Source organism: Megascapheus bottae, chromosome 22 (genome assembly GCF_031878675.1).
Source record: "Megascapheus bottae isolate mThoBot1 chromosome 22, mThoBot2.hap1, whole genome shotgun sequence".
NCBI lineage: Eukaryota > Metazoa > Chordata > Mammalia > Rodentia > Geomyidae > Megascapheus > Megascapheus bottae.
In genome coordinates this window covers 25,120,698-25,131,495 of record NC_143530.1, presented here as the reverse complement: position 1 = coordinate 25,131,495, position 10,798 = coordinate 25,120,698, and the positions used below count along the sequence as shown (strand labels likewise).

General features: G+C 45.6%; 1 protein-coding gene across 1 annotated transcript; it reads right to left on the bottom strand.

The window, feature by feature from the left end:
- On the bottom strand, window positions 1–2,555 carry Foxq1 (forkhead box Q1). Its single transcript, XM_090356367.1, has one exon. The coding sequence runs from the start codon at window positions 1,982–1,984 to the stop codon at window positions 761–763; it is 1,224 nt and encodes a 407-aa protein (XP_090212493.1). The 5' UTR covers window positions 1,985–2,555; the 3' UTR covers window positions 1–760.
- Between the last annotated feature and the right edge of the window lie 8,243 nt (window positions 2,556–10,798).

Genomic DNA, 10,798 nt, shown 5'->3' with positions numbered 1-10,798 from the left:
CTGGGTTTCATAAAATTTATACATGACTATGTACACAAATAAAATAATATTAAAAATAAAAATCACACTTATTTTCATGTGGCAGTGGTCCTGGCACGCCACAAACATGTTAACTCTTCCTTTAAAGAAATTGCTTGGCAATTAAGGAGACCATAGTTAAAGAACCACTAATAAAGCTGTAGCCGTTGCCCGCAACATTTTCAATTCAGGTTTCAAAAATATATAAATAATTTAATTACAAAGCCCAACAACTTTTCCCCTCTTATGGCACAGTGAAGCATTGGTCATTAACAAAGATAACCGAAAACTGACACGCCACATACATACACGAGCAGGGTCATCCAACCCCAAACAGTAGTCATATCATTTATGGAATAGAAAGTTTCCCTGATGTACTCCTTTTGGGGAGGGGTGGGGAGATTAATCAGTAGATGGTGCAACAAAAAAGGCTGGAATAGAGGCAGTCTGGGAAGAAGGGAGACAGAAAAGCCCGTGTGAAGGAGAGGGGACAGAGATGGCTAAGGAATTAAAAGAAGAAACGGCTTTGGTCTCTGTATAAAGTTATAAATGACAAGGAAAAATATTCTGGACAAAATTAAAACATGCTATCAAAACGCTTAGCTTTAAGGCACGTTTGATGAAGGTTTTCTTTTCTTTTTAAACTCCTTTTCTCTGGAAAAAAGTGCACAGTCCTCCACCCCTCGTTCCTGGCCTCCACCCCGGCGCCCAGGCGCCCACCCTGTGGGGTTCAGCGCTGGACTCACGCCAGAAGCCTCTCCACTGGGTAGGGCAGGTGCGGACCCGGGCTGCAAGCCGAGGCCGCGTGCAGGGCGGCGGGCAGCCGCAGGGGGCAGTACAGGTGCGCGCCGGCGGGGCCCGCGGGACCGCGGAACGGCTTGGCTGGGGAGGCGATTGAGAGGGGAGCGAGTAGAAGGTGCGGTGCGGGCGTCGGCGCCCCGGGCTGCACTTCGGTCCCGCGCGCACCCAGCAGCGCGGGGTCGGTTCCGCCATAGGCGCAGAGCGGGACTAAAGCTCTTCCCGGGGCCGTGGGGAGGAGTGCGGGGTAAGCGGGGAGCGGCGCACAGGGCGCGGCGCCCCAGGGCAGCTGTATACCCTGCACTCCGTGGTCTGCGTCCCTGTCGCGGCGGCTGCGGAAGGGCTTGCTGAGGATGCTGTCGATGGCGAAGGAGCTGGAGAACTTGCCAGCGGGACTGACTCGCTCCTCCTGGCGGGTCGGCGAGTGCGCGCGCGGAGAAGCCGGGACGGCAGACGCGGACGGCTGGGGCGCGGCGGGACCAGCCGGGGCCTCTTCAGGCCTTAGCCCGGGAGTGGGGACCGCCGCCCGGTGGCTGAGGCGCTTTCGGCGGCGACGAAACACCCCGTCGGCGAAGGTGTACTCGCTGTTGGGGTTAAGCATCCAGTAATTGTCCTTGCCCCAGGGCCGAGAGGGGTCCCGCAACACCTTGACGAAACAGTCATTCAGAGAGAGGTTGTGGCGCACCGAGTTGCGCCAGCCGGTGTAGCTGCCGCGGAAAAACGGGAATTTGCCCATGAGATACTCGTTGATCTCGGCTAGTGTCAGGCGTCCTCCCGCCGAGTCGCGGATGGCCATGGCGATGAGCGCTATGTATGAGTACGGGGGCTTGGGTCGTCTCGTGTACGGCTTGCTGCGCGCGCCCTCGCCGGCCGCTGTGTCCTCACAGCCCCGTCCCGCCGCGCAGGCTTCGATTCGTCCCTCGGAATCCGGGGGACCGTCATCCGCAGCGCTCGGCCCGCCGCTCGCGCTCGGCTCGCAGGCTCGGCTCGCAGGATCCCCGGCGTCGCCACTCGCGGGGCTGTTGGCCGCACAGTCCCCGTCCGAGCCCAGGGAGTCGTCGCCTGCCACCGACAGCGGGGAGGGAGCGTCGCTGCCGCCGGCGCCCTCCTGGTCACTGCCTGGCTTGTCCCGGTGGGCCGCGCGGGGCACGAACACCTCTAGCTTCATGCCGCGCGCCCGCCCGCCGTCTGCTCGCCGCGGGATCCTTTTCCTCCGCGCGGGCTGAAGTAGCGACGCCGGCTCGGAAGTGGCGAGCAAACAACGGGAGCCCAGGCCTCCTCTCCCGGGACCTCGCTCTCTCCTCGGTGTCTCTTTTCGTAGAATCCTCCGCGGAGTGGACTTTTTGGAGGGGTTGTGAGTGTGGGGTGAACTAAGAAGGGTGGAGAAGTAACCGCGTGGGTGCTGTCTTTAGCCCGAGGATTGCAGACTTTGGAGTGAATGCGAGAGAGCTGCAGTTCTACCCTTCGTGGCCGGGCGGGTCGGGCTGACGGATTTCTTGTTGGAAGAAGCCTGCGTGTCTGTTAAAAAGTCCTGGAAAAGGTTCTTCTCTGGAAGGCGATCTCAGGGAAGGTAGATGATGCGGGATGGTGCGTGTGCCACCGTGGGGGGCGAGGATCAAGACCCCCCCCCTCAGCCTCGAGCGCTGGTGGAGCAGAGTCCTGGAGGCTGCTGCGCCCGCAGCCGCGTTCCTGCCCCTGGCCTCCGGGACTGCATATCCGCGCCGGCCAGCCGCAGCTATCTCGCCTCCACCTTCAGCCTGGCCCAATATAACCCGGTGGCGGTCCCACGGGGCGGAGCCTGGGCGAAGACCGCCGCGGGGCGGGGGGGGGGGAGGGTGGTGGAGGAACGAGGTGGCCAAGGTAGCCAAGGCTCCCCCACGGGCGGGCGCGCACCAGGCGGAGGCCACGCGGCGGCGCGGCCAGGGGCTCGCTCAGCGCAGGTTGTTTGTTTTGGGTCTGAATGGCCCCACCCTCTTCTCTAACCAATGAGATGCATGCGCGCGGGTGGGGTGTGACAGTGTCTGCCAGTGTGAGCGTGTGCGCATGTGTGGCTGCCCCGCCCGTCCACTCCTCTGCTCAGGTGTGAGTGTCCGGCTGTTAGTAGCCAGCCAGAGGTTTCTGAGCACTGGGTTCTCTTAGACTATACCCCCTAGGGATTATCTGAAAGGGCTAGGGGACAGCTCAGGCTTGAGGCCTTAAACTTTGCAAGGTGTGACTTTGCTTCTTTCCCTTGGATGCTCCGCAGCAGCAGAAACCTCTTTCGGGAGCCAAGTGCTGTTCTCTTCCTATGATTCCCTTTTTAAAGACTATCTTTGTCTTTTCCCTTCTTTTAAAGAATCAAATAAGGCTTGAAACTGTATGCCCCCCCCCCTTTTGGATGACCTTGACTTTTGCTTGCTAGTGGAATTCTGAGTTTCACTTTTCTTTCGTCTTTACCTAGCTGGAGGCTCCTCTGGGCGGGGTGGGGTGGTAGGTTCTGCCTCCACTTGTATTCCTCCGGAACCCTGGAATCTCAGCCACTTGTGTTCTGGTTCTGAAAGTCTACAGGAACGACCGGGGAAGGTGTGTCCCCAAGGGGCTGGGGCCAAGAGCCAGGCACAGTTGCAGCCATTTCTCCCCACCCTTCTTCCTTTAGGGGTTTTCCTGTGTGGTTCAGCAGTAACACATTAGTATTCAGGGGTTTTGACGCCCACACGGTGTCAATCAATAATACTCTAGGGAAAGGGCGCTCTGCTTGGGGAAGGGTGCACATATGAACCGGTTGCCTACCACTCTGAGTATCCTCCTATTTCACCCCCCTCGTCCCCCTTTGTTGCAAACAGTGATTGAGCTGCTCATCTTTGATGTTTATTTTATTTCTTTCCACCATTTGTGTTGAAAAATGTACACAACTCTGTCTTATCTTTATTTAAGAAATTTTAAAAGAATTCAACAGAGAGTGGGCAAAATGACAGACCCCCAGAAGACTGCTACTTTGTGTTTGGAAGCATGATCTAGTTTGAAGGTTAGACTGTTTATTTCATGAGTAGGAGGAAGGGCGAAAAGGTTAGGGTTCCATCCTATAGAGGTTCTGCTTAGCTCCAGTCTAGGAGTTGACGACTCTCTGAACCAAGCCAGGGTAGTGGGTTGGGACAAGAAATTATCCAGGCAGAGGAATCGATTTGGCCAGGGATAAAAGACATTCTTAATGAATGTTATCCTTGTTTGAACTCAGAGTGGGCAGGACAGGAGAGTGCTTGCCTATTTTATGGAAGGATAAGTTCCAGGAGGGGTGAGGCTCTAAAACACCACGGGGTGACTACATGCCAAGAACTATTGGTTGTTGTCAGGCAGTCTGCTTCATCTCTATCCCCTTTGCCTCCCTCCTCTCTCTAGCTTCCTTCCTTTTCCCCATCAGCTGCCACAGATCTCACTTTGATCTCTGATAAGTCAAGGGTCAACTCACATGTCAAGCCTTCAAGTTGGCCACTGCTTTCAAGTTAGAACTGGAAAAGGTTTGGGTCAATTGGGTGGGGATGGAGGTAAGAGAATTCTCAGCAGGAAAATGATTTCTGTTTCCCCAGTGACTCAGAGCCCTGGGCATTGGAACTAGACAGGTGAAGGAGCAGGTGAGGGGCTGCTTGTACCTTTCCTTCCTTTAGAAAGGAAGAACCCTCCTTAAGATAGAATAGTAGAAGTGACCATCTGGGATGTAGAAAAAGACCTCTGGAACCTTAATATAGGCTCAAGGAAGGCGGAGGCTTTGTTGTTTCTCAACTACATACATCATCCTTGCTGTACCTATCTGAGGTAGGATAAGGGTATGCTGTATTTGTCTTCAGTTAAAGCTAGAAATAAGCTGGGCTCGGTGACCCATGCCTGTAATCCTAGCTACTCAGGAGGCTGAGGAGCTAGGATTGACCACCAGAAAACAGGAAGTGGCACCGTGGCTCAAGGGGTAGGGAGGTAGCCTTGAGCTGAAGAGCTCAGTGCCCAGGCCCAGAGTTCAAGCCCCATGACCTCTCCACCCCCCACACATACCCACAGCTAGAAATAAAACTGCCCTTTTCTACTGGATTGGTTTTGTTAGTATTTTTAGCTTTTTTCTTTTTCATCCAGGAAATCATTTGCAGATTTAAGAGAAAATAGGAACAAAAGAAGAAGGGCATAGGTTGGGGATAGTTTTAGAGTCTGGACACTGGAAAACAATCAAATGCAAGATTTTGTTTGTATGGAAATATCTTTGAAATGCTTGGGGATCTTCCTCCTACTTCTCAATCTGTGGGGGAATGTGTCATTTATGAGGTTTAATAATGAATCCCTATAGATGGAGCCTAACCAAATATCTGCAGGTAAGATCCATTGCCTTGCCATTTATTATTACTTTTTTTAGAAGGATAAGTGATTAAAGATAAGTGGAAAAAGGTAAATTCACAGTTCAGTGAAACTACAGTCCACAGTTCAGTGGACTACCTGAAATGGTTTTGGGAAGAGCTAGTGCATGTGTCTCCAATACCAAAATGAACTTAATTACCTCTAATCTGGGAAGTAAAGAATTCAATTCATAAGGTGTGTAAAATGACTTAGTACACTGGAATGAACTCCCAGAGGGAATAGAGATGACTTGTGCTGGGATGCTAGTAGCACAGGCTGCCTCCTATACATGGAGGACCACAGAATCATCCTGATAACAGTACTCATCCAGCAATCTGGAAATCACTCAGAGTGTCTTGGCTTGAAACCAGGCTTCTTTAGCTGAAGAGAAGTACTATTTAAAATACCCTTCCTAGAGAACAAGGAATCATCTGGGTAAAGCTGTATCACAAAGAGGTTTAAAACCGAACAGCCCTAGGCATAGAGAAAGGGCTACTGTTGAGTCCTCCAGAACAAAATTTGTGGCTTTACATCCTTGCTGAGGTCTTTCCTTGGGCAAAGAGGAGACATAACTCAGGGGATGGGAATCCACTGAAGTTCCTACGGCAAAAGTGAATCCCAGGTCCCACACTACCCATGTCTCAGTGAAAACATAGGAATAAGAGGAGTGCTTTGGACTTTGTTTTAATCCACATTTTTCTAGACTGGATGATTTATTTGTAGATGTGATTTGCTGAAGACTCTGGAAGCATCTTGCAGAGAGTGAAGTAGGCTGGGGATAGGTAGATAAAACCTGGGCATTTTTGCTTATCTTGATTTCCACTTCTTTCCAAAGACATTTAAATAGAATCAGGCTCATTTATCATGTTTAAACAGTGTTTCCTTTTTGGCCCATTGGCCCATGGGCACAGTTTAATTAAAGAAACCCAGTCACTGAGTGTTACTGAACAGGAACAGACACTAAGACTGTGCTTGAAATTTGCTCTTGAGAGCCAGAGGCCACAAGAAATATTTAATTTCTTTTTGCATTGAGTTACCCAGTGCTCTCTTTTTAAGCATCAAGGCTGCCACTTTCAATAATAAATTACAAATCAGATCCTACCTTATATTTGCCAAGGATGGATTCTGGTTTTGCATGAGGAGAAATGACTCCCAAAGTGTTGGGGAGGGCTCTCTTCTCAAGGTATCATACAACAGGGCAAAAGTGGGCAACTATGAAAGGAGACCTAGTTAGTATTTTTGTGAATATCAATAACATATTGGGGGTGTCCTATCAATAGAGCTTTCTTTTACATATCAAGGGCCTGTGTTTAATCTTCAGTATTCCAAGATAGACCAAGGTAGAAATACAGACACACACACACACACACACACACACACACACACACACACACACACTCATACATGTGTAAACATACAAAGCAAATTCATTTTTTTCTGAGGGAGGATCTTGTACAATTCCTGTAAACCCTAGCACCACAACCCACAGTTCAGGTTTTGTGCCTGTGGGGTGGATGTTGGGTAAATTCCCACTTAACTTCACAGAAAGCATTGCCAAGTCTTTGGATAGACGTGGACTTTGACAACAGATGAATCTGAGTGTATCCCTGCTCTGCCAGGCAAGTTGCCCAATCTTACTGGATTTTTATTTGGTTGAAATTTAAAGTTAATATTCATATAATTGCGAGAATCCTTTTAAGTACAAGATCGGATTCTTAAAAACTCAACCCTTTAGTTTATAGGCCATTAGTAGTTTGTCACTTTCATTTCCTTTCGTATTTGAGGTCACTATGGGGAGAGATTGGTGTTTGCAATCCTAAGTGAGCAAGTGTTCTGGCACGTCTCAACCAAGCAAAGTTTCCAATTGGAAAGTAGAAAAGAGAATAAGAAGTTTCTAGGTGAATGAGAAATATTCTGGGGCCACTTGATCCTAGTCTATGGCCAATTCTGTAGCCTAAATCCCAGAAAGAAAAAGTCATGAGACTCTTGTTTAAAATCTGGATAGAAATTCACAGCTGGACACCTAGGCATAAAATCCATGTTAGTGAGTTATCTCTCTTTTTCTCTCTTTGTCAAACATATATCTAATTACTTTTATTACAGAGAATTTCAAACATATGCTGAACACAGTAAAATAAAGTATCATAGCTCAAGATTTATTGATGTATAGGCACCCTTGTTGCATCCTAGTCTCTCCCACTTTGTGCTAGATTTTCATGAAGCTAATCTAAGACATCATAATATATCTCTTGTATTTACAATTGGTATATGAATTGATGGATTCCACATGCACAGATTCAACCAACCTTTGAGTGAATATGTACATATATGTTAATATATATCATATAGTATAATACATATATGTAAGTTTGTGTCTATACATGTATATAATCTAATGTATACATATAAGTTTGCATATATGTATATGTGCACATACATATTTTTTGATAAGTTACATGTGTTTGGAACACATACAGATTTTAATTGTTCTTATTTCCCTAAGCAATACAGAATAACAACTATTTAAATAGTATTCATGTTATATATATATATATATATGATATATATTGTGCAGGTCCTGGGGCTTGAAATCTGGCCTTGGGTACTATACCTGAGCCTCTTTGTGCTCAAAGCTAGTGCTCTATCCCCGAGTCATACTGCCACTTGCAGTTTTTTTTCTTAGTAGTTTATTGGAGATAAGAGTCTGATGGATTTTCCAGCCTGGGCTTGCTTCAAATTGCAATCCTCAGAACTCAGCTTCCTGAGTAGCTATGATTATATTCATGAGCCACCAGATCCTGGCTTGAAGATATTTTTTCCATAAATTGCATCTGTTTGGAACACATACAGATTTTAATTGTCCTTATTCCCCTAATCAATACAAAATAACAACTATTTAAATACTTTTCGCATCGTATTAGGTAGTGTTAGCAATTGTTGAGATGATTTAAAGTATAGAGGAAGATATTCATAGTTTCTATGTGAATAATAGGACATTTAAAAAATATGATTCCATTATGCAAGTGTCTTTAAGGGTCTCATTTTTAGTGAACAATTTATTTATTTGATTGGTCTAAGTTCTGTCCCTATTTTTGTTTGGTGAGTCATTTAAGATTGTGGAATGTATGTTTTGTTGTGTTTTTATTGTGGTGTTGGGCATTCCTAAACGTGTTTTCTACTGCTCACCTAGACATCCAGCAGCATTCCCCCTTTAAATTTACTACTGCAATTAACTTGCTGAAAAGTCAGGTAGTTTTTCCTATAAGATTTCTCTACAATTTGGAATTGTTGGCTATGTATGTTGGTTAACATGGTTGTCTTTTCCTTATATTTCCAGTGAATATTAGAGCTTGCCCATATTCAGTATTGTATCCCAAAGATTGCTATGCAAGTAATAATGTCAATTTCAATCAGGGGCCTATGTGATATTAAAATTAACCCATAAATTGGGTGTAAGCTGATTTCTCTGTTATAAAATTTTCTACAGCTGTGTCTTTATGGTCTGGGCAACCATGATACTATTGACCCACACTCATTGTTGCAAGATGGTTACATTTTAGTCTAGCCTATCTTCCTTGCTTAAAGAAAAACTTTTGGGTATCAATTATTTGTCTTTTGTGTTACAGTGGGAATATGGTTTATTCTCCAAGTGTTTATGTATTGGAGTCATGATCCTCATTCTGGTATATGAGAGGTGGTGTCACCTTTAAGAGATGAGACCTAATGGGAAGTCAGTAGGTCACCAGGATAGCTGCCCTTCCCAGGGGTTATGGTAGTTCTTTGGGAATCTTGAGTAAGTTCTTGCAAGAGTGAGCTTTATGAAAGCCTCTCTGGCTTGGCTTTCTGTCATGCCATATGACTTCCCTTTCTGCTAGTGCTCCTGCAATGATGCTGACCACCATAAATTCTTCATCAGAATCAAGCCAATGCTGATGCAATGCCCACAAACTCCAGAATTTGGGCTAAAGTAGCCTCTTTTCTTTATAAAGTACCCAGCTACCCAGCGTCAAATATTTTATTGCAGCAATGCAAAAAATGGACCAATACATGCATTTTATATAGAAAAAGGCAAATGTTTGATACCTTTTATTGATTTGTTTGCAAAGTAGTTTTGTGGCTCAAGGGTAGGGAGGTAACCGTGAGTGGAAGAGCTCAAGCCCAGGCCCAGAGTTCAAGTCCCATGACCATAAAAACAACCAACCAACCAAAAAAAAACACCCCATGAAACAACAAAAAACTGTAACATAAGGCTTGTTCAGGAAAATTTAGTTTTTAGCCTTGTGTTTTTCCCTTGCTCTTGTTCTACTCTGTAGGTAACCATGTGATAACAGGTATTTTTGTTTGTTGGGTTGTTATATTCTGTATTGGTCAGCTGGGACTTCCATGGAGAATACTAGAGACTGAATGACTTAAACAACAGAAAATGGTTTCTCACTTCTATTTCTGGGGGCTAGAAGTATGAGATCAAGACACAAGTAGGATTGGTTTCTTCTGAGGCTGCTCTCCTTGTAAATAGTATCTTTTCCCTGTGCATTCAATCTTTGCATGTATTTGTGAGCTAACAAGTTCTTATTAGGATACCAGTCATATTGGAATAGAGCCTACCCTAAAATAAATTCTCATGTTTTTACTTAATCACTTCTTTTATAAGACTTGTCTCCAATATAATCACATGCAGAGGTACTTAAACATACAATTTTCCCCTTTGTGACAGGTATAATCCACTCCATAAATACATATTTATGTCTCCTTTCAGGTAGGAGTGTTACAATATCGTGTACAAATCTATTTCTTGGACTTCTGTGACAATTGGTAGAGACATATCTATGTAAAGGTAGCATGTTGACTCAGTTGAGTGAAGATTTTTTTGAAATGGAATACATTAATTTTTAATTCAGTATTTTTAGTTTCAAAGCTAGTAGAGATATTCAAAACATAAAAATGAATAGTTGTAGCTGGGCACCAATTGCTCACACCTGTAATCCTGGATATTCAGGAGATGTGAGGGTCACAGTTCAAAGCCATCCTGGGCAGGAAAGTTCATGAGATTCTTATCTCCATTTAACCACTAGAAAACTGGAAGTGGCACTGTGGCTCAAAAGTGATATGGCGTTAGCCTTCAGCTGAAGAGCTCAGGGACACAGCCCAGGCCAGATAAAAAAAAAAAAAAAGACAGGAGGACAGTCATGTCTGACCAGAAAGGCCCTGAGGTTCTCCTGAGTGTGGTCCTCCAGTTCCTAACCTTCCTCTTAACATAGCAGATGGATGCTTCTTTTTGTAGAGACTAGTCCTCAGCCAGGTTGAATATCTACACTTCTCTATTAGAATGAGACTATTATTTCTAGCTTTGTTCTTGTTTCCACAATATCCATTAGAATGATTAGTATAATAAATTGATGTTTCAGTTTCAAAAGTGGTTATTTTTGACATCCTCAAGGGAAGTTGGAAAGATCCTTACTGGAAGGAGGCTCGCCAGAATTGTATCAAATTTATATGTTGTTTTCAAGGTTATGCCTTGACTGAAAATGGGGTTCAGTGTTTCTTCCTTTAGAGAAGCGGCAGCCTCACCTGGCCCTTAATAAGATAAGAATGGCTTTTCCTTTCAGCCATAGGACAAGAATTCTTCTGT

Bases quoted from the DNA above. Each gene is read 5' to 3' on its own strand.
- Foxq1 (XM_090356367.1), bottom strand. From the start codon at position 1,984: ATGAAGCTAGAGGTGTTCGTGCCCCGCGCGGCCCACCGGGACAAGCCA.